The sequence below is a fragment of the Cebus imitator genome, unplaced genomic scaffold, assembly GCF_001604975.1.
Source record: "Cebus imitator isolate Cc_AM_T3 unplaced genomic scaffold, Cebus_imitator-1.0 Scaffold40, whole genome shotgun sequence".
In the NCBI taxonomy this organism is placed as follows: domain Eukaryota; kingdom Metazoa; phylum Chordata; class Mammalia; order Primates; family Cebidae; genus Cebus; species Cebus imitator.
The window spans coordinates 6780727-6805024 of NW_016107355.1; the positions used below are offsets into that span (position 1 = coordinate 6780727).

The 24298-nt window shown below is 41.5% G+C and overlaps 1 protein-coding gene and 1 pseudogene across 2 annotated transcripts in view; both read right to left on the bottom strand.

The window, feature by feature from the left end:
* Positions 1 to 24298, bottom strand: part of RXFP1 (relaxin family peptide receptor 1) — a 154821-nt gene that overhangs the window by 64544 nt on the left and 65979 nt on the right. The window contains exons 3-4 of the mRNA XM_017526017.1: positions 9137 to 9235; positions 1837 to 1942 (exon numbers count right to left, since the gene is read on the bottom strand). Coding sequence (XP_017381506.1) covers positions 1837 to 1942; positions 9137 to 9235 — 205 coding nt within the window. The remainder of the gene's footprint in view (positions 1 to 1836; positions 1943 to 9136; positions 9236 to 24298) is intronic.
* Positions 19754 to 22616, bottom strand: LOC108302416 (annotated as a pseudogene). Its single transcript, XR_001824333.2, has one exon. The product of XR_001824333.2 is annotated as a KAT8 regulatory NSL complex subunit 3-like (transcript).

Consider the following 24298-nt stretch of genomic DNA (forward strand, 5'->3'; position numbering starts at 1 on the left):
GAAAGTGAGGCTTGAAACACCTCTAAGTAACGTTACTTCAAAGGTTGGGTTTTTATTAACAAGGCCTAGGATTTATAAGTTACTTCTTTCTAAATGACATAAAATATTTTTATAAATAACATTCTCTATATTTCATAATATCCTATTGGGATAGAAAGAGATAGATGCTGTTATTCTCATGGAATGGAATAAACCAAAATACTTTATAACAAATTCTTATATTTTAAAATTTGACATTGCAACTTTCATTGTTCACACAGTCAAAGAGGGTGTGTGTGTGTGTGTGTGAGAGAGAGAGAGAGAGAGAGAGAGAGAGAGAGAGAGAGAGAGAGAAACTGCCTAGTTTAATCATTATTGTCAAAACTAGCTCTAGTTTTTATAAAGAAAGTTCTTAGTATTAGCTCATATAGTTCTAGTGATTAAATTTCAGGATCTTAAAGTCAAGTCTCAAATAGTCAAAGTTAGTGTTTAGCAAGCTAGAACAATGTAAAAATGATCATATCAATCTATGTTTTCCTGTTTTGTTCATTAGCATTTACGTGAAATGTCTTTAAAAAATCCTGACTTCAGTAAACATTTCTTGGAGTATTGGCTTCTTTGATTCTTATGTATGATTCAGTCCACTTCTGAGATTTCCCTATAATAGTTCCAACTCAAAGTCTGGAAAGAACTCATTAATGAAATTTAATATTTACCTTTTAATGTATTTACTGTAAAGCATAGAGTTCTTTTTCTGTATGGAACTGAACAAACAGACTGGGACTAGGTATGAGTCCAAGCCAGTGTTCTGCAGAGAAAAGTATAAATGGACAGCTGGAATCTAGTGGTGCAACCAAAAGCACAAGAGAATGCTGTTTTTAAAACAAAAAATAAAATTAAATATTGTAGACATAAACTCCGGAGCGTTATTCCTATATAGCCAAATGCCTGTTGGAGATTTCCACTGAGTGACCTGTTAATCTCAAATTGAAAAAAGAAATCTTCCCGGTCCCAATCTTAATTACTGCCACCATGTCTCCCTATTCTCAGATCACACTGTTGCTTAGAACAGAAACCTGGGAGTCATGTTTGACTCCTTCTCCCTTGCCTTCTTGCAGACAATCATTTATAAGGGCCTGGTCCCAGTTTTTTTCTGTATACCAGAAGTTGAAAAATGGTAGGTCACAGCTTTCTGCCCACATGTCTTTATGTATGTATGTGTATATTAGATCATGACAATTTTTCAAATGGAATGGCAGTTAATTCAATTAAATGATTCACCCTCTGTGTGGGGCATGCCCTCTCTAGTTAGCCATTGCCTTATTCCCCTCCATTCCTCCAGCTTTCTCTCTCTGTTCTTTATTTTACAAATGTTGGTTGAATTGTTAAAGAATGGATTCAAATTTTACTTGTGGGAAAATGAAAAATGAAATTTGCTGCATCAGAATATCCTTTGATTTGGATTTTCTGATAATTTGATACAAGTAGTGGAGAAGGATTCTGATTTTTTTTCTCTGAAAATAGAATGAAATAATCATAATTCTTTTTAGAAGCCGTTTTTTCTTTGGTAGCACATGAAATTGATGACTTTTTTTTGTTTAGATGAAATATGGTGATACTCCATACCTCACAGGATTGTTATAAGGGGTTTAATAAGTTAATATAAAGAATAATTTAAGGAAAGGTCTAGCATTTAATAAACACAAAATAAATATCAGTCATTATTATACCTGACCTTGGAAAAATGACATCATCTTTGAATAAAAATACATTATTAAAAATGACATGGTCTTAATTATAACACAACTTTCCCGGTACTATCTGGCTGTCAGGATGAAGCAATTCTTTTCTACTTACATTGCAGTCACATTTGAAGAAACTGATGGAACAGCTCGTAAATTAGTTTCATCACAGTCAAGCTCCAGACCTTGGCAATGACATTGCAGTGGCACAGAACCGACCACTGAGTCAAGGGAAGTGGCAAGGCATGACGACAGTGAGGGACCAGGAAGAGGAGTGTAATGAAAAAAAGAAATGAGAAGCTATGAGAAAATCATGTAATACAAAAGCATATCATATGTTACCTAAGCAATTTAGGCAATGCTTTAAATTAAGGTTCCAAAATTTGCTTTTAATTAACCTTAAAATAATGATAGAGCATTACTATTTGGAAACACACACTTACCAGCTCATGCACTTCTTTTAAAATAGCAGACTATTCTCCATTCATTGCAAAATGAATGAAATTGTCTGCTCTTATACCACTAAGGATTGACATAATAATGTGTGATGAGGCTTAATGTTCATATTAGAACTGCCGTTTAAAAATATTTAGCATAATCAAAACCTTTAAAGTTAAAAATCACTTTTATCTAGCAAGACTGAGGAGAACTAAAAGCAAATGATAGTGTCTATAGATTTTTTTTTTTAAATCAGGAGTTCTTCAAATAATTTTTAAAAAAGATCTTCTTGGCTGGGCACAATGGCTCATGCTTGTAATCCCAGCACTCTGGGAGGCTGAGGCGGTCAGATCACCTGAGGTCAGGAGTGTGAGACCAGCCTGGCCAAGATGGTAAAACCCCGTGTCTACTAAAAATACAAAAATTATCCAGGTGTGGTCATGGGCGCCTGTAATCCCAGCTACTCGGGAGGCTGAGGCAGGAGAATCTCTTAAACCTGGAGGCAGAGGATGTGGTGAGCCGAGACCGTGCCATTGCACTCCAGCCTGGGCGACAGAGTAAGACTCATCTCGAAAAAAAAAAAAAAAAAATCTTCTTTTGGCTTAAATAGGGGTAAAGGATGAATAAAAGTTTATTTATGGGAGTGAATGTTTTTTTCTGCATAGGATTCTATTTTCACTGATGTTGGATGTTGGAAAGAGAGGGAGAATGAAATGTATGACCTTGGCTATCTTGTGGGTCTGTAGCGATAGTGTTAGGATGTGAGTCAATAAATCTAAAGTCTATTAGAGACTTGCAATGATGTATTCATATAGCTAAAAAGAATAATAAGATTATTATTATTATTTTTTGGGGGGGAGGAGGAGGGAGGCTCGAGGAGTGGGGCGGGGGAGGGCCGCAAAGAAAGAAAGAGAAAGAGAAAGGGGGAGAGAGAACAGGAGTCTTGCTCTATTGCCCAGGCTGGAATGCAATCTAAAAATAGGTATTTAAAACCTCTTTTATGTCGATAATTGTACTTAACAGCGGAGACAGGAATGGATAAGGGAAGAAAATAACAAACAGCCAACCAATATTTCATTTAAATCTGTGAAATGCTATGCAAATGCTGAAGAGTGACTTACTTCTATTTATGTGGTCACTTTCAAAATAGGTGTAATGTGATACCGAAAAAAATGTATGTTCTGTGGACCTGGGGTGAAGAATTCTATAAATATTCACTGAGTTTACTTGCTCCCGGTCTGAGTTCAAATCATAAAAGTCCGTGTTAATTTTCCATCTCGTCGATCCGTCGAATATTAACAATGTGGTGTCAAAGTCTCCCGCTATTATTGTGCGGGAGTCCAAGTCTCTTTATATGTCATTAAGAACTTGTCTTATGTATCTGGGTGTTCCTATATTGGGTGCATATATATTTATGATCATTGACTCCTGTTGTTGCATTGATCCTTTTACCATTATGTGATGTCCTTGTTTGTTTCTTTTAGTCTTTGTTACTATTAGAGTCTCTTTTGTCAGAAACGAAAGTTATGACTCCTGTTTTTTTTTTTTTCCTCTCCCTTTGATTGGTGAGTCTTCCTCCAACCTTTTGTTTTGAGTCTTTCTGTGTCCTTGCTTATGAGATAGATCTGGATACATCGTGCCGATGGGTTTTGACTTTTTATTCAATTTGCTTGTCTGTGTCTTTGATTAGGGCGTTTAATCCATTTAAATTTAGGATTCATATTGATATTTGTGAGTTTAATATTGTCATTTAATGCTAGCTGGCTATTTTGCATATTAGTTGATGTAGATTCTTCATTATGAAGATACTCTTTACCTTTTGGTAAGTTTTTTGGATGACTGATACTGATTGTTCCTTTCTGTGTGTAGTGCTTCTTTCAGAAGCTCTTGTAAAGCAGGCCTGGTAGTGATGAAATCACTGAGTGCTTGCTTGTTCGTGAAAAATTGTATTTTTCCTTCATTTATGAAGCTTAGTTTGGCTGGATATGAGATTCTGGGTTGAAAATTCTTTTCTTTTAGGATATCGAATATTGACCCCCACTCTCTTCTAGCTTGTAGGGTTTCTGCTGAGAGATCTGCTGTGAGTCTGATAGGCTTCCCTTTATGGGTAACCTGACCTTTTTATCGAGCTGCCCTTAGAATTTTCTCCTTTATTTCAACCCTGGTGAATCTAACGATTATATGTCTTGGGGTTGCTCTTCTTGAGGAATATCTTTGTGGTGTTCTCTGTATTACCTGGAGTTGAGTATTCCTAACCTGCCTTACTAGGTTAGGAAAATTTTCCTGAATAATATCCTGAAAAATATTTTCCAGCTTGGATTCATTCTCTTCATGACATTCAGGTACACCTATCAAACGTAAATTAGGTCTTTTCACACAGTCCCATATTTCTTGGAGACTTTGCTCATTACTTTTTACTTTTTCTTCTCTAATCCTGTCTTCTTGTTTCATTTCATTAAGTTGGTCTTTGACCTTTGGTATCCTTTCTTCTGCTTGATCAATTTGAGTGTTAAAACCTGTGCATACCTTGTGGAGTTCTCGTATTATATTCTTCAGTTCCATTAATTCACTTATATTCCTCTCTAAGTTGTCTATTCTCGTTAGGATTTCGTCAAACCTTTTTTCAACGTTCTTAGTTTCTTTACATTGGGCTAGAACATGTTGTTTTAACTCACAGAAGTTTCTTATTATCCACTTTCTGAAGCCTAATTCTGTTATTGGAATGCACTCATTCTCCATCAGGCCTTGTTCTGCTGCTGATGAGGAACTGTGATCCCCTGTAGAGGGAGAGGCATTCTGATTTTGAGTATTCTCAGCCTTTTTACGCTGGTTTCTTCTCATCATTGTAAATTTATCCACCTGTCGTGTTTGTAATTACCAACTTTCAAATTAGGTCTCTGAGTGGACGCCCAACTTGTTGATTCCCAGCGCCGACATCTGAGCAACCCACTGCACTGGCCAAAACAGTGGCGTTAAGATTCTTGGTGCTTTTCTGCCCGGGAATCTCTGGTCTGGCTTTCTTCTTGAGTCCCTTTTTCAATCAGCTGAACGGGTGACTCTGCCTTCCCGGAGGTCCAAACGTCAACCAAAAGGGGACCCAGTCCCGTTTACTCTGCACCAAGAACCGCCGCGCTGGGGCTCTGGCAAAACCGCCATGCCGGCCACAAGAGTCATGCTGACGACCCATGGGGCTCCTCCTCTGGGAATCTCGTGGTCCGTGAGCAACAACGATTCGTCTGAAAGTGTGGCATCCTTTCCTTCTCTGAGCTTTCACTGGGAGCTACAATCCTGAGCTGCTAGTGATCAGCCATCTTGGATCTCTCTTCTGAGATTTTTATTTAGGATAATAAATATGGTTTAATTCCTGCTCTGATGGGGAATGGGCAATTCCTGAGAGCAATGAGAAATGTTTCCCCTCCATATTTACTTCTGGAGCCCTAAACTACCCGGCAGAGGTTACAGACTCAGATGTGTCCAGCGGTCAGGCGAAGTCGATGTGGACTGTGTCCAGATGTCTGAGTGCAACAGCTGCTCCCATCTGCTGCCATTGTTAGAATAGAAACGTGTAGCTACGTCTGCCAACTTCCTCAAAGAAGCCAGAAATACAATGTTTTATATATAACTACCTATTTAAAAACTGATATTAGCTAACTTAAAACATTTAAAAATAATAGTGGACAAACAAAACTGTCTATGAGAATTTTCTGCTTGTTGGCTTCCAGTTTCTGACCTTGATGGGGAAACTTGCAGAGAGCAGGCAAGTGTCCCCATGGCCAAGCAGAGACCCTAGTGAATGACTGTTTATGAGGAGGTTTTTTTTGCTCAGATATGGAGTGACATGTGTTCCTCCTCTCCTCCCAAATGTCTCCAGAGACTTCTTTATAGGGTTACAAGAGATCAGGACCATAACTTAGATGTAGTGTTTCATGTAAACAGAGCATCTGCCAAGAACTTTAAAACAGTTACATAGTTGCAAGTACTCATTTTGGTTATGGATGTCTGAAAACCGATGCTGTCTCTTTGAGTTAAAATCATATCTAGCCAGGGGTGGTGGCTCATGCCTGTAATCCAAGCACTTTGGGAGGCTGAGGCGGGTGGATCACCGGAGGTCAGGAGTTCAAGACCAGCCTGGCCAAAATGGTGTAACCCCATCTCTACTGACAATACAAAAATTGCCAGGCATGGTGGTTGACAATACAAAAATTGCCAGGCCTCAGCTACTCAGGAGGCTGAGGCAGGAGAATTGCTTAAACCCAGGAGGCGGAGGTTGCAGTGAGTTGAGATCGTGCCACTGTACTACAGCCTGGGTGAGAGAGCGACACTCCATCTAAAAAAAAAAAAAAATATATCATCTAATATGTGAGTCTATGTGTATGTTCTGGGGATGGGATGGAGAAGGTTGGGAAGGAAGATGAAGTTCTTGAGAATTAGAGTAGGAAGGGCAGAAATGGAGGGCAGAAAATTTAGCTTTAATCCCAGTACTTTATTTTTTTTAAATATATATATAGAGAGACTAAATTAAAGTAAACCGTGTATGTTGATTACAGGGTTATCTGCAATGGGGAAAAATTTAAAAGCAACACATAAATACCCAACAGCCAAGGAATGATTAAGGAAATTATATCATTTACAAAATATACTATTACATGGTATATTTTAAAAGATCTTATAGTAATATAGATACCTGATTATGATGAAATGCTAATTGAAAATTTGATGAAAATAGTTTGTATAGGAAATATCAACTATGTTAAAATAAAAAGATGAGTAATGCAGTAGCAAGTTAACGCCGGCAGCTTCTGAGTGGTCAAATTATGGCTGAGTGAGCACTTCTTTCCAAATCTCTGTACTGTTCAAATCCTTTAAACTTAAATTTTGTTAATTTATTGGCTCATCATAGATATTGTATTTTCCATGATATTGCTCTTGAAAGGTGACTTTAACAATGTGAATTCCTCACACTATTTTATCTCATCAAAAATGATTATAAGCTATGCTCATTTTAATTTCCAATAAATCCCTATAATCTGCTTTAAATAAGATGAGACACAGGAACCTTAACTTAAATTTTACCCCCAAGTTTTACACCACACTTGCCATTCTATTTTTATACTGTTTTCAGGTTTGAAAAATAAATTTAGTTATTTGCTGCACTCCCCACCAAGTTGTCTTTAAAGAACTCTAAACGATGTATTTGTTTTTGTTAAGTGCTGATGAAAATACTCCTGTATTTTTGTACACAGCCTTTATTATACAGCTTCATTCCTTTTATGTAATTATACTTGTGACAAATGTCTTCCGGGGTGCAGGACCAGGCAAAAATATATTTCTCTTGCTGATTTGATCTGGTTTTTCCCCATTTGTTTGTTTTGCTTTACAAACTATGAAAGCTAACATAATGCATTATTTTATCTCTTGGACTTAATGGCTATGAAATTCATAACTATGCTTTGGATGAAGTCACTGAACTTTTCTCTGGGAGGATTTTCTTAGATAATTTATTTTGGTCATTTGCTTTTCATTCACCACTTAACTCTTGCCTTTTATATCATGTTAATGGTTTAAGCCTTTTAGTGGCTATATTTTAATATTTTAATAGCAAGTTGCTGAAAATCCTTTTGGGAACAAGGTGAGGTATTAAAAGATTCATTTAAAAATTAAGAAATAAAATGAGAACAATATATAATAGAAAAAACTGTTTTGAGATGACATACGTAATTATTTTAAAAATTATCAGTTAAATTATATCTATTAACCTTTTCCTTTCCCAAAAGCTTTCAGCTTTTCTTTTTTTAGCCCTGAGACATGGTTTTGTTCCATAGCCCAGGCTGGAGCACAGTGGCTCAATCACAGCTCACTGCAGCTTCGAACTCCTGGGCTCAGGAGATCCTCCTACCTCGGCCTCTGGAGTAGCACAGCTAATTTTTAATCTGTTTTCTTGGAGATACTGGGGTCTCACTATGTTGCCCAGGCTGCTCTTGACTCAAGCAGGTCTTGGACTCAAGTGAGATCTTCCCACCTCAGCCTCCCAAAGTGCTGGGATTACAAGTGTGAGCCACTGTGTCCAGCCGATTTTTACCTTTTTAATGAGCAAACTATTTGGTTTCCCTCTAAATAATGGCATGATGCTGAGATAGGTTACTGAGTACCCTGTGAGTCTCACAACAGAGTCGTCTATCCCCTTAAATAGGGGATTGTTAGTAGTTTTTGATTAAACTCATTTAAGTAGTGAAGACAATATTAAAAATTCAAAAAGCTAGATTTTACAATTTGTGGTAGAACATACAGAAAAATAATATAGCAAAGGATTTCTTCCTCTATGCCCTGCTTTTTAACCAAGGTTTTGAAAAGCTAGTGTTAAAATGACAGCTCCAAGGCACAGATTTACATTTGCATAATGTATTAGAATCGACAAAATTTATTTAAAAGGAGTTATTTTCATAGATCTTTCCTATCTAAAATATTTTAGTTAATCCTCAGGTTTATACCCTTCACACCCTTCCAGTGTTTTTGTAAGTTTTTGGTGTATGACTAAACATAGCAGGTTATAATGAATAAGGGTTTTGCAGCTCAGAAGATTTTTTCCTGGCAAACATTAAAATCCAAACAGCTTTTCTGCTCTATTTTCTCTTTTTTCTTTAAATCAAATTTTATTGTGATTGCAAAAAGAGAACTCATGAAATATCATCCTTGACTGACATTGATTTTTTCACAACAGTATCTGACGCAATTTATTACTTTCACAGTTAAGATCCATGAGTCTTTTTTGAAATAAATTTTCCTAGTGAAGGCTGTATCTTTAACAGAGTTTCCAATTAGAAAACTATAATTGATCTCTTACAAATTTTTAAGTTTCTTTAATTAAAAGTGATTTCCAGGTTGAGATGCAATCTCTTTTTTTAAATGTTGAATCAAACTTTTAAACAATGGTATCTTATGAACTCATGGAAAAGAAAATAACTGCTCCGATTACTTACAACATTCTGGTTTTTCTGCCTCAAAGGGATATGGGGAAGTCATTTTGAAGTAACTGGCAAAATATTTGTCAAATTGCAGAGACCATCCATTGTTGTCTCCTGAAATAAAAATCAGAGAACAGAAAAGTTCAAGAAATAGAAATATTCTGGTATATTGTGGGAAAATAGGTCCTCTCTTTAAAACAATCCAGTGTTCTCAAATGTGGTGAGATCAACATTATCTGGAACCTTGCTATAAATGTGAATTTATGGACCCCCACATGGAGATTCTGATTTTATAGGTCTGAGATGGGCTTCCTAGTCTCCATTTTAAATTTAATTTAATTCTTTTGATTAAAAAAAATTTTTGGAGTAAATTATGACAAAGCTATTCTCCAGTGTTTTTTTGTTTTTGTTTTTGAGACAGTCTCGCTTGGTCGCCCAGGCTGGAGTGCTGTGGCGATCTCGGCTCACTGAAACTTCCGCATCCTGGGTTCAAGCGATTTTCCTGCCTCAGCCTCCTGAGTAGCTGGACTACAAGAACCTGCCACCATGTCTGGCTAATTTGTGTGTGTGTGTGTGTGTGTGTGTGTGTGTGTGTGTGTGTATTTTTTAGTAGAGACAGGGTTTCACTATGTTGGCCAGGCTAGTCTTGAATTCCTGGCTACAAATCCACCTGCCTTAGCCCCCCAGAGTGTCGGGATTACAAGCGTTAGCCACCAAGCTCCATCTATTCTTCATTTTTAACAAACACTGTATGTGTCCCTGAAGCAAGTAATACTTTGAAAACATTTTAAGAAGTAGCATTTTTGACATATCCAAATACCCCACACTGTTCTTAGAATTTTACAATAATTATGTTTCCCTAAATCTTCTTCAATCTCTAAAACTATGTTGGAGAGGTATAAACATGGCTAGATGGTCATGATGATTAACTTTTCAATGTTATTTTATATTAGTTCAATTTTTTGAGATGGAGTTTTGCTCTTGTAGCACAGGCTGAAGTGCAATGGCACCATCTTGTCTCACTGTAACCTCTGCATCCCAGGCTCAAGTGATTCTCCTGCCTCAGCCTCCTGAGTAGCTAGAATTACAGAAACCTGCCACCACGCCCAGCTAATTTTTGTATTTCTAGTAGAGATGGAGTTTCACCATGTTGGCTAGGGTGGTCTGGAACTCCTGACCTCAGGTGATTCGCCTGCCTCGGCCTCCCAGCGAGCTGCGATTATAGGTGTGAACCACTGTGCCTGGCTGATTAACTTTTAAGAAAGAAAGAAAACATGACTGGGATGATCTCGTTTTTCTTTTTTGAAAGGTACCATGGTATCTAAAGTGATTATTCTCTGGGTGATTATACATATATTTTCTCATTTATATTGTAAACCCCTATGTCACTTAAAAAAATAGAAAACTTTATTTGTAGGATAAAAGGAAGGCAATTTTTCTCACAATATTCCTGATGATCTTCTAGTTAATGTTAAACATAAGACACAATGCAGCCAAGCATGTGACAGAGTGGACTAGTGAACAGGGATGACGAAGCAGTTTCTCTGGAGGTCTCTGCACATGGTACGAGCCTTCATTCCCTTGGTAGAGGTTTCTCTGTGATCTTCTCTAGACCTTCTAAATTTTTGTCTGAATGCTTCCAGGACTCCCTAAGGATGCCCAAACAAATCAACAGAGAGTGAAGTTATGAAAGTTTGTCCTATTTCTATAAGTTAGTATTAAGTCTAGCATTGATTTCTAAAATTAAAAATTTTTTTTTGAGATAGCATCTTGCTCTGTCACCAAGGCTGGAGTGCAGTGGCATGATCTCGGCTCACTGCAACCCCTGCCTCTTGGGCTAAAGCGATCCTCTTCCCTCAGCCTCCCGTGTAGCTGGGATTACAGGTGTGCACCACCAGACCTGGCTAATATATATATACATTTTTTGTAGCGATGGGGTTTTGCCATGTTGCCCAGGCTGGTCTTGAACGCATAGGCTCAAGGGATCTATCTGCTTTGGCCTCGAAAAGTGCTGGGATTATTAAGCGTGAGCCACTGCAGACTTCTGCATGGGACTGTAGCGGGCCACCAGGAACTTCGTGGACAAGGGGCAATACCCTAGAAACCAGCAAATACTAGCCCTTAAACACCCAGGAACAAGTTCAAGGTGTCTGCCCAACCCCTAAACACATGCATCAGTTGATATGTTAGGCAGAGAAACAAGAGGAGGAGGAGGAGTTGTGAAAGATTGACCATATACAGCCAAATAGAGACTCACACTTCCTGAGACTAAAACTTCCTGTGGCTTTTGTGAATGTTTGCTCCTCCTCTATTCTACCTCCAGTTTAGAATACTTTCTTATTCTTTAAAAGTTGGTAACTTAAATATATGTTTTCCAGACCCCAAGCAGCTAGGATTCTTGTTATAGATAAGCTTCTACCAACTGGATGCACTCTTTTGAGACCTGAAGCTTGTACACACCAGCCTCACGGATATCAAGTGGTAGTCGGGGCAGTTACTGCAGCTGGCTTCAGGGTTCCAGTTTCATGGGTGTAAAGAGTTGATTAGCAGTAGCAGTGGCGACGGCAGCAGATGCTTCTTGATCTTGGGCTTGCCACTACAGTGGTGTGTCCCCCATCTCTGACTCCTGCTTCTGCAGCCTTTAAAATGATTCTACAAACACATATTTCCTACATAAAATATATTTTTTTCTTAAGCTTCTTTTTCCTAAAAATATCTAAAGTGGTTTCTGTTTCCTCCTTCCAGAAGGGGTTACAGATAACAGACTCTCAAGGAGGGAAACATTGGATGGGTTATCTATTCCGGTTCTTTTTACAGATAATGGCAATCATGTTATTATTAGAACATGGAACTCTCATAATTAATGGTACATAGTGATAAAAAGAAGTCACTTAAATTATTGCTATGGCTTCCTGAAATGATGTGCCTTTAGAAGGCTAGGCTCCGGTGAAGTGCTTGCTATGATAAATTAGGATAAGAATGAGAAATTTCAAGGGTTGTGAAGTGGGGTTGCTAAAAAAAATAGCTCTGGAGCAATTAAAGAAAGGAAACAGCTGGGCACGCTGGCTCATGCTGGTAATCCCAGCACTTTGGGAGGCTGAGGCAGGCGGATCACTTGAGGTCAGGATTTCAAGACTAGCCTGGCCAACGTGGAGAAACCCCATCTCTATTAGAAATACAAAAATTAGCCAGCCATGGTGATGCATGCCTGTAGTCCCAGCTACTCAGGAGGCTAAGGTGGGAGAATTGCTTGAACTGGGGAGGTGGAGGTTGCAGTGAGCCGAGATTGCACCATCGTACTTCAGCCTGGGTGATAGAATTACCTCAGATGATCTTTTATCTCTTGTGGCCTTAGATCAGGACCGATATATCCCTACATTATACAGAATCTGATCCTATGGGTTGTTAAGTTACGGTATAAATGAATTCACATTTTGTCATATCATTAAAACTTTTGTTGCTGTTGTTGTTTTAGAGACAGGGTCTCATTCTGTTACATAGGTTGGAGTGCAGTGGTGTGATCATAGCTCACTGCAGCCCGAAACTACCGGCTCAAGGGATCCTCCCACCTCAGGCTCCTGAGTAGATGGGACTATAGGTGCATACCACCATGCCCAGCTAATTGTTTATCTTTGTAGAGATGGGGGTCTCTCTGTGTTGCTAATGGTGGTCTCAAACTCTTGGCCTCAAGTGATCCTCCCACCTTGGCGTCTTAAAGTGCTGAGAGTATAGATGTGAGCCACCATGCTCAGGTTGTCATACCTTTTAAGTGAACATTAGAACACTGATTGGCAAGAGACCTTGTGAATTACCCTGGGACATTTGTGTGTGTTCAGTTGAATTTGACCACTCTAAATCCCCTTCCCACCAAATCTCCCTTGCAAGCAAAAGCAGCTCTCTTTCCCTGTCTGATGAGGTTGGTTGTAGTTTATTTGAGGACACAAGAGTTATTTTACCTGAGGTAAATAAGTTGCCAACTCTCCTCAGGCCCTTTCATTACCAGGCTTCTTTGCTTCTCTGCCTATTATAACTGGAGTCAGAGCCCAGCATGCTGCAGAACACAAATTGAACTTAGAAAGAGAAGACTGACATGCCAAAAGATTTTGCTATGTTAAGCAGATACCCAAGGACTTTGCATGGGAATGGTTTCTACAAGCGTTAGACCAGGAAGTAGAAATATAGCTTTAGGTTGGGCAAAGCTGATTGATCTGGGTATCTGATATGGTTTGGCTCTTTGTTACCACTCAAATCTCACCTTGAATTATAATAATACCCATATGTCAAGGCTGGGACCAGGTTGAGATAAATGAATTGTGGGGGTGTGTTCCTCCATGTTATCCTTCTGCTAGTGAGTGAGTTTTCATGAGATCTGATGGTTTTACGAGGGGCTTCGCCCTTTGCTTGGCACTCATTGTCTCTCCTGCTGCTCTGTGAAGAGGTGCCTTTGGCCATGATTATAAGCTTCCTGAGTCCTCCCCCGCCATGTGGAACTGTGAGTCAATTAAACTTCTTTTCTTCATCAATAACCCAGTCTCGTGTATTTCTTCATAGCCGCATGAAAACAGACTAATAGCGTCCTCCTGGAGTTTCTGGATTCCGTGTGTTAGCTCAAGTGGTAGCTTGCTAGATTGTCGACTGAAATTTGAACACAATGCTGGCCTAGGCTAAGCGAAATTGATCATGAGGGCCAGCATTGTATTATACCATTGCAAGGAAACTGTTGTGAAATATGCTGTAGATTTACCCAACTGCATTGGTGTTTTCCCGCGCAGCAGAGACTGAAAAGTTTCAGACAACATTTCACACCTCCTATATAGCCAGGATTTGGGATGCACTCACATGTATCTTGGTAAGTAGAAGAGAAGTATAAGTAGAAGAGAAGTATAAGGTCATTTTCCTGTGGCTCTGTCTAAAACAAAGACATAGGAGCAATTGTGGAAGGGCATTTCAGGTACTGCCAGCTTTGTGGGTGTCGAGAGGCAGTTGTGTTGGGGGCGGGAGCAGCAGTTGTCTCTGCTCTGAGTTGTAGCCATGATGATCCAACAGCACAGATGTAGGCCTTGTTTACGCCCACTCTTCCAACCCCTCTTAGGATTTTCTGCTTATCTAATTTCTGTTTAATATACCTAGAGTAGTTTCTGTTTTTTTCCATTTAACAGTGATAGATAAGGGGAGGATGATTGAATCATTTGATTAAAGTATGGCGTAAAAATGATTAGACGTTTAGTTAATTAGGGGAGCTGAAGTGGAATCTCACAAAGCAGTGCATTTCTTTTGAACCCATAAATTCAGTGTAGTTTAATTTTGTGGTTGCACTTAAAAAAATGTCACGTGGGTTCTGGGGATAGTGTCAGGAGCCTTACAAAATGTTCTGTTCTACTGGGCTCTGGAATCACCATTTGTTTTCTTGGCTGTCAGGTTTTCAAATTTTGGAAATCTATGGCATTGGATTATCTTCCTTTCCTGGTTTGGCAGAGTTTTTTGACCTTTTGGCAAGTTTACTCTGGTAAACTTATTTCATATCTTTTTTTTTGAGACGGAGTTTCGCTCTTGTTACCCAGGCTGGAGTGCAATGGCGCGATCTTGGCTCACCGCAACCTCCGCCTCCTGGGTTCAGGCAATTCTCCTGCCTCAGCCTCCTGAGTAGCTGGGACTACAGGCACGCGCCACCATGCCCAGCTGATTTTTTGTATTTTTAGTAGAGACGGGGTTTCACCATGTTGACCAGGATGGTCTCGATCTCTTGACCTCGTGATCCACCCGCCTCGGCCTCCCAAAGTGCTGGGATTACAGGCGTAAGCCACCACGCCCGGCCCTTTCATATCTTTATATAAGGAGAATTCTTTGAGATTTTCATTTCTCCCTTTTAACAGATAAGTTGAATATTAGCATTTAGTGCTGAAAGAAGTCATATTTAGCAAGTACCCATTATGTTGTGCAAGGTACTCTATTTTATCCTCATGATAACTGTATTTGGTCATTATCACCATCTCTACTTACAGATATATGTAAGCAGAAACGCAGATAGAAAAATTGATACTAAAGAAGATTAGGTGACTTGACTAAGAAACAGATTTATTAAAAATAACCAAATAACAAAAATAACAAACTATTATTGTATTTCTTTTCTAGGCCAAAGACATTACTTAATTAGTTTACATTCCATCTATAGAACTTCACCTTTTGTGGGACATCAGCTTTAGGTATTTAGCTATTACTATTTGCTGCTTATCATTCTGTTGTCTGTTTCATTTCTGTTGAGGCTCTTATATCAGAATTGTGTGAATTATACAAAAGTTTATTTAAATAACCAGAGTTGTTATGAACTAGAATTTCAATTCACATTATTTTTATTTATGAAATCAATGAAACTATTGCAAGTCATTAAGGTATTACTGAAAGCAATTTACCAAAAACACAGTAGTGTTATGAGTGATTGTATGTTTATAGATGTTACAAATAAAGCATGTAAGTAGGTAGGTTATTTGGCTCCAAGTATTTTGAGGCATTGAGTATTCTTATAAACAGTTTTCGTGCATATCTGCAGAAAGTGAGTGAGAAGTGGACTTGTGAAGGTCTGAAGGAGTCGACCTTGCAGGCTACCAGGGCCTCACTTCACTGTGTACCACGTTCGTCTTCCTGTTCTTGCCACATCTGTCTACCTCAGGATCAGTGATGGAAATTAGGTGAGGTGACAGCATCCCAGAACACAGGGCTGTTGTGTGGGTAGTGTTTCACTGCTGCTATGAAATCCATGAGATGTGGCTGAGTGACTGCCATAGATGCTGATTTTCTTTCACTCTGCTTCTTTAGCAGATCCTAAACTTTTACAAATGGAAAACTTAAATTTGCTGAATTTTTATGATTAATAGATAATGCCATGCTTAAAACCAGGGCTGTGTGCCATTTCCTAATGCTTTGTCCTCACCATGGCTCTCTTGCCCTCTTCTTTCAAGGGGCATGCTCTATGTGGCCTTGGTTACATTTCAGTCCAGCAGAACCAAGTGATACAGTTTAACCTTCTCTTCTCTCTTTCTTTTTTTCTCTCTCTTTTCTTTTTTTATTTTGAGACAGAGTCTTGCACTGTTGCCTGGATGAAGTGCAATGGCGTGATCCCGGCTCACTGCAACCTCTGCCTCCCAGGTTCGCATGATTCTTCTGCCTCAGTCTCCTGAGTAGCTGAGATTACAGGCACACACCACCACACCCGGCTAATTGTTTGTATTTTTAGTAGAGATGGGGTCTCACTATGTTGGTTAGACTGGTCTCGAACTCCTGACCTTGTGATCTGCTGCCTTGGCCTCCCAAAGCTGGAATCACAGGTGTGAGCCACCATGCCCGGCCTCTTTTCTCTTTCTTCATCCTGCTCTCTTTCTCTGATTTTCTACTGCATTGTATCTTTCTCTCTCACTCTCTGTCTGCACACACACACACACACACACACACACACACACACGGAAGAAAAAGTGGTAAGGAGGAGAAAGAGATGACGTCAGGTTGGAAGTAGGAAATTTTAGACTAGTGGAAAGAAACAGTACAAACCTCTAATTCTTCCCCAAGTCATAGCATAATATTTTGTACCTTTTAAATAGCACCACCATCAAACAAGCCTTTTAGTAATCAGTTTTTACCTTGCTTTCTGGCTTTCCAAAGTATTTTTCTCTTTCTACCCATTACTTGCTTCCACGAAAAAGCAGAAGGCAGAAATATAGAACATGGGAAATGTTGCCAAAATTGCAAAGTTGGGAAGTTAGCAATTTAAAGAAAACAGCTTTTGGTATTATGTATTTCTACATTTTAAATCCCGTGTGCTTCATATTTTACGGATGTATGAGACAGTGATCAGAATGGTTTTATATACTTTAGTAATCATCCTGATGAAATTTATTCTCTGATTTATCTTGAGGCAGCCGAGGGTAGCGTAAGAAGCATCACACAGAAGGGAATATTGTGTTAGGGGATATGGTTTCTGGTATGTATTGGTAGTGTTCTAAAAACAGCACCAATAAAACAAATATTTTTACTCAAAAAGAGTTTTTCAACTAAAAATGACATAGTCATGCTGCAAATAAAATTAAAAAATATAGATTAAGAAAAATCTGCTCTTGTATGCTGCATGAGGTTACTAAATATTTGACTGAATGAATGAATGACTGGATTTCTGTCCTTAAAGACACTTCAGAGAAAGCTCAGTCTCCCTTATGCTAAAATAAAAACTGGGAGCTGGACATTTATCAAAAACACAAATTTACAGTCTCCTCCACTGGAGACTCTCATTTATTTGATCGGCATGGAGTCTGGGGAACCTATATTTTTCGTAAGTGGCCTAGGTGAGTCCTAAAGCAAGTTTTGGAAGAACTGCATTATAGGATTTGCCATAGTCAACTAGGGTCCTTCTCACACTGCATTAGAGGACAGTTAGAATTTAGTCACATAAAAATCTTGTGAATCAGAGACGGTGTATTTCTTTTAAGCAAAGTTGCTGGATGTTGACCATCAAGTATTTTAAGGCACTCAAATAAGATTAATGCAGATGGTCCCAATGTAAGGACATTTTGCTCATAACTGTCTTATTATACTTATTGTAATCTGCTTCCTGCCATGCTTATTGATGCATATATTTTATCTCCTTATGAGAGTATAGTAGGAAATAATCTTTTTTAATTGTTGTTTTAAATTGTTTTTGCTAATGTAAGAACAGAACCATCACAGCTGCTCAGCTCTATAACCCATCCAGCCCAAGTCTGTAGTGCTGCTGGGGCCAAGAGTAGGCAGGTCTTCCTACCTCAGTGACCTCAAAGCACAAGGATATCTCCATAGGGCATCAACATGTGCCTGTCATCCAAGAATTTAAGACCTTCCTGATCCTTCCACATTTTCTACCAATAGTACCACCTTCCGAGGTTGTGGATTCCAGGTCTTCTATGAAATAGGTAAAGCTTCCTTTTGTATTTCAAAAAATATAGTTTGTGAAGGGAACTGGAAAATATGACTCTAGGCCTCAACCACTTCATCTGTTGCCCTGTCCAAGGTGTAAAACAACCCATGTTCTCATAGCTCCCCTTCTTCAGTCGTGGAGTTCTTCAAGGTGGACAGACCATACCTAAGGAAGTCATCCATTACAAGCACACTAGAATTTCCCATAAAGGCAGGTCAGCTTGTTAGTTTTTCTTTGTCCCCAGAATACACTGAGCCAACAACTTTTCTTAAGTCATGAATGGCTTGTTTGGGGCTCTGTCTGGCTTAAATGATTCCTAAAAGCTTCACATAGCTCATATAGTCTTATTGCCCTCTGCTCTTTTGGTGTGATACGATCCTACCCGTAAAGCTATCAAACCCCTGGTTCCTGGATGCCTCCTTAGACTTCATACCTTCCTCAAGTTTACTGAAAACTTCCTGAATTTAAGAAATTTCAGAAAATCACCAGCTAATGCAAAACGCAGCCTAATTCTCTGTGACTCCCTGTTGAGATCAGCTTTTCAGGTCAGGGAGGGAAGGTATGGTGTTTAGGGTACCCTCTCCTATCACACACATCCCTCCTGCCCACAGTACCCTGACCTACCTTGCCTGAGACTCCTAGACACTATGCACTGCCTTCTGGCTGCCACTCAGACTGGCCAGGAAGGTTCCCAGATCGAATACAGGTGGCCTGGTATAGACACATATTGTATTGTGGGTCAGGACCACGGTCTCTAATTTAAGCCCTTCCTGTGACAGAAAAGGACACTGAATAGAGTTACCCTTGGGTTGCCTAATTTATTACCGTAACTTGAAACATTCTAAGTGTGGGAGCCTGTTCTGGAGGATAGCTTCAAAAGCAAATCTAAAACTATCTTTGCACACAGGTGTTGTTATGAATAGATAAGTAGGGGCTCAGAGCTCCCTCTTCTGTGACCACTCCTCCAGGGACTGCCCCCTACGGGGCTCACTGGTACCAACAGCCCTGCATAGTAGAGTCACTGTCGATCATCTTCCCACTTCTAAGCAGGAAGACAAAAAGTCTCACGCAATAGAAACGAAAACACTGAAGCATGGCCTTCATCGTCCTGATGCCACAAGTTTCCTGGGATGGCCAAGATACTACCTTAGCTTGTCGTCCCTGATTCCCCTCCAGGGACTGGAGACAGAGGATTTTCAGGGGTTGGGGTTTCTTCTCTGACTCTGCAAATTCTTCTCTTTATCTCCAGCTGAATCACTAGTTCCTTGGGTGGCAGAGCAGAGACCTAAGCCCAAACCACAGGGCTTACTGGCATGTCCTTCAAGCCACTTCCTTTGCTGTTCCATTCCTCTTCTTCAGCCTATCTGAATCTGCGGATTCTCTGGATACAGAAACTACCCAAAGCATGGTGAAAAAGACAAAGGGGCCAGGTTTCACCTGGCAACCACTGCTCCTAACATCTAGAGTAAGTCAAAGAGGCTGAAAATGACAGCCTAGTTCTCTTTGCCTTCATTATGATACTAACAAAAACCGGAAGATTTCATGTGTCAGCAGGCTACTCAGTATCTGGTATGGTTTCTAACGTGGAGTTGCATGGGGAGCACTCTCCCATGGCTGCTCAGCGAAGGCAACAGTGATGTCCAAAACAAGCCCTTCTGGCTCTGAACCACCAGTTGGCAGTCCAGTGACTCCAGTCTTTAGCAAAGGGCTTTCCATTCTAACTCCCGAAGCCCAGAAGTCCCATACCACATGGATGTCTCCTCCTAACTGGGCACAGAGGGTGGCACAGACCTCCAAAAGGAAACACCTTCCTTATGCAGCAGGCGGGCCAATACTGACGCTTGGGTCAAACCACAGCTTAAGCAGGGGAAGAAGTGCCTCTGATCCGTGCACAGTCAGATCTGCTGAGGAGGCTGGGGAGCCCAGGAACCAGATTCGCAGATCCTGGATGATGGTGTTTCCCTCGCTGGTGCCATATCACCTAACCTAATGGTTTCTCTGAAGACTCAACCGCCCAACTCTGAAGACAGTTGGCAGAGGGGAAAAAATGACGGTCTTAAAGAGGTCTCCAGAAACGTGGACAACGCAGTAGGACCACACACGTGCCCAGGGCACACCACGAGACAGCCATCACCAACTTGGTAAGGAGGACATATCACATGGCATCTTCAGGGTGCTGGAGGCAGGCACTGTGAGCTGGAGAGCAGCACCTGGGAAAGGGGCTCCTCAGATGGAGCTACTCCTGAGCCCATGGGGCTCAGCGTGGTGATCCTGCTCAGCTGGCCACAAAGTGTCAGAGAAATGGTGGTGGGGACCTTCAAGCCTGATGCTTGGTAGAGATCTGAGCCAGGCCAGGGAGGCTGCCTGCCAACTTAGCGAGGCTCCCATTGGTCAGCAGCTGGTGGATGGCTGTGGGCTTCCCACCAGGAGTGGCACCCAAGGAGGAGAGAGTGGTGGCCACAGGAATGGTACGGACAATGGTGCTGGTGCCTGTGATGATGGCACCCAGGCTCTGCATGGGGGTACGCAACTTCACACTGGTGGCCTGTGGGGCTGGTCCTGGGGAGGGATTTCCTGGAAGGCCAGAGGTCTTGATGCTGATATCCTGTAAGCTGAAGCTGAGGCCTTGGAGGAGGCTGCTGGCTGATGTGGCACCTGGGAGGCAGCTTCCAGGAGAGGTGACCGCTAAGTGGCTCTGCAGTGTGTGCAAGGCACTGGGTCCAGCGCTGCCGGAGACCACTGAAGGGGCTGGGCTGGCTGAGACTCCACCTTCAGAAGCACTGGACTTGGTTGTGGTGAGAAGCCCTGTGAGCTCCTTGGACCCTGCTGAAGCCTGCCCCAGTGTCATGGTGATGGGCTTCCCACCTTCTGGAGCACTTCCTTGGGAAGGAGCACAAGGCCCTCCAGCTCCCCTTGGGAGATAAGGGGCACCTTAATTTTCAGTCGCTTGGAGGTCTTACTGCCAGGAAGAGGACTCAAGGGAAGGTGTCGCTTCAGTTGGACCCTAAGATCCTCTTTATCTCCTTCCTCCACTGGTTCTGATGAAATAGGAACTTGAGCTCGTTTGTGGATCAGCACAGCTTCTGTCCACTGCACATGTCTCTTCAGCAGCTGAGAGCTTCAATCCGACCGGACTTCAGGGCAGAGGTCACTGTGGTCACTTTGGTCTTGGGACTGGACGTGGGGCTGCTGGACACACTGGAGAGATCCTCTGAGCCTGAGGGTGAGGCGGGCAGCTTGGCAGCTGGGGAGGCAGGTCGACTGCCCTGCTCAGGGACTTCAAAGGCCAAGTCTCTGCAGGCCACATCATGGGGCTTCTTATTTTCCGCATCCTGACCCCGAGGTTTAGAGCCCAAGTGACCCTCAGCAAGAGTGAGCACTCCAGTCAGAAAGTCCACAATCTCATCCTGAAAACATCTGTCCACCATGCTCTGAGTCAATCCTGATTTCTTCTTTGCTTTGCTTATTCTGAGATTGTCATCAGCTCCCCTAACCACCACCAAGCTGTTCTCAGCTCGAACCCTCTCCTGAAAGTCCTCCATGGCTTCAGGGTGACACTGAAGGGAATTCTGAACAATGACAAAGAGAACTGGAGTCTTCATATCCAGGAGGGGATCATCTACCTCCCCTCTGGGGCCATCCATGGTAAATAGAGGAAAACCAAGGCAGACAAGTGCAGTGATGTACTCCATCACTGACACATGACAGGCCACCAAAGCTCCTGTATTCCAGCCAATCAAGATAATGGGTTTGTGTGGGAAATGGCTGTGAATCTCCAGCACTTTGCTTCCCACTGCCCCAGTCATATGCTTGAGACACTGTAGAACTCCTACCCCACTGCCATTGTTCAGCAGATGGGTGGCTACAGGGATGACCTTGCTTAAGCAGGAGAGCTGAGATGGCCAGAATCAGTGGTGGCATGAAGTGGAAAACAGAGCTGGAGGGACCAGAGAAAGCGATGAGAATCAGTGGGGAGCCAGGGAGTTTGCTTGGTTTGTTATGAGAATGCACCCTCACAGCAGGGTCCCAGGTCCTCTTCAGTAGGAGAGGCAAGGCCTCAGCTCCTGCAGCCCCAGTCTTCGTGTTGGATGACACGAGCATCTGGTCAAAGTTGGGATCTTCCCCTTCAGCATCTGCAAAGCATCCACGTAGGCTGGCAGCATGGGCAGACTCAAGGTCTCCACAAGGGTGGTGTGCAGCCATTGGATCAGCTTGGTGTCCCAGCTCCCACTTGCCAGACCCGGCTGCACTCTCCTCACACACTTGTCCTCAGCAACATGGCGCAGCACTGGCTCATTACAAGCCCCTTCACTGGCCAAGTGGGCAAGCCGGTCAGACTGCAGGGCTTTGAGGATCTTGTTGAATAGCTTGTTCTGGGCCATTGTCCAGCCAGTCCTGTTGACATGCTCCTCACAGTCTCTGGTGGGGGAGGGGCATCTGCATCAGTCCTGGCGAAGATGACATGCCGTTCACACTCATTCATCACGCTGCGTGCCTTTTGATTGTCATAGAGCGGCACAGGGGTTGACGTGACAGTCTCCACATCTATTGGGATGTCTGATTCCCTGTAAACGGGTGAGGAAATAGGACCGGGCCACACATACTTCACAGGTATTTAATAATCATATGGTACTTTCGTGCTGCCGCCGGGGAGTGACCAAGAGCATGCGGGTGACATGGGTGCTACTGGCATCTGGGTGGGCACTCCAAGGCTTGGCATAGTTATGATCCAGAAAAACCAGGTCCAGCTCCCGTTTGTGCACTGAAAGCAGGAAGAGCAGCGAGGTGCCCATGCATCGAGCTGGTCTGGAAGTCCCTCTCCCCACCCAGTGGGCCATGTCAGTGGAGGGACAGAAAGTAAGAGCCTGGGTATCTGCATGCTAGTCACCCGCGGTCTTCAGGCCGCGTGCTCGGCCCAGGATATAATCTTTTTAACCTATGTATTTTTGTATACTTCAGTGACTACTAAGGTACTTTTACCTTTTTTTCTTTTATCATCCAGTTCAAAATGCCATAAGGTACTTTCAATATCAATGAAATCTATCATTTTAATATCATTGAAATCCAGTTCTTACTAGCCCTCGTAAAGTGTTTAAAATACATAAAATGCAAAAACATGATTTCACTTACACCAAGTATTAGTTATAATTTAGTTTTATTGGCAAGTGAGTTAGGCATACCAATTTGAATTCTACAGAAGGCATCTTTCTCCCCCATGTTGTTAGATTTCCTGGCATTGGCATTGGGGGGTGAGGACAAAGGATGAGATTTGGTTGGGGACAGAAAAGCCTGATAAAGCACCCAAGTTTCCTGGGTGCATTAACTTGTCATAATGCTTTATTAGGCTTTTCTGAAATAGCTTCGCAGGATTATCCTTGAGAAGAGAGTTTTATGGTAAAATATGTTTGGGAAATGCTGCATCCTATATCCCCACTTGGAATTAATAATGCACGCTGGTATGATGAAGTGAGAACTCAGGCAATAAAGAAATAGCTTTAATTTAACTCTTTCTATGTGACACCTATTAATGCATTTTGAAAAATGTTTGTTTTTGCATTTGCACAAGAAAGACTATTCGTCTAGATCAGTGGTTTTCGTAGTGTAGATCTGGGACCAGCATCAGCATCAGCATCACCAGGGAACTTGAAAGAAAAGCAAATTCTTGGGTCTTATCTCAGAGGCACTGAATTAGAAGCTCTGCAACCTGAGAGCCCAGCAATCTGTGTTTTAACAAGTCTCAAGTGATTAGATGCCTGCCAAAGTTAAAAACTTCTGATTTAGGCTAATCATTTTTCTAGGTGTTACGAATTGGATGATAAAATTTTCTCCACTGCATGTGAATGCAGATGCCTGGGCTTTACTCCTACATACTCGATTAGCATTTCTGGGGTGGAGGGTTAGGACTCAGCATCTTTTACCAGCCCCCAGGTGGCTCAGATGCAGGTAGTCCTCAGAAACGTTCCTGTCGATTTGCAGGGTCACTCCTGGGCTACCTTGATGTTTAGTTGAGGGACTTACGCCTCTGTCAGAGAAGAAGCCAGAACAAAGAATGTGTGATGATGTCGTGTTAAATGGTATGATCATTCATGAAAATGAAAGGCTAAATCTGATAGTTTACTAAGTATACATGCTTATTGATAATGAGTAAGTGATTGATTTATAATTTATAAGGCTTGGATTTACGCAGAGTGGAGCCTGCCTTCCTTCCTTCCTTCCTTCCTTCCTTCCTTCCTTCCTTC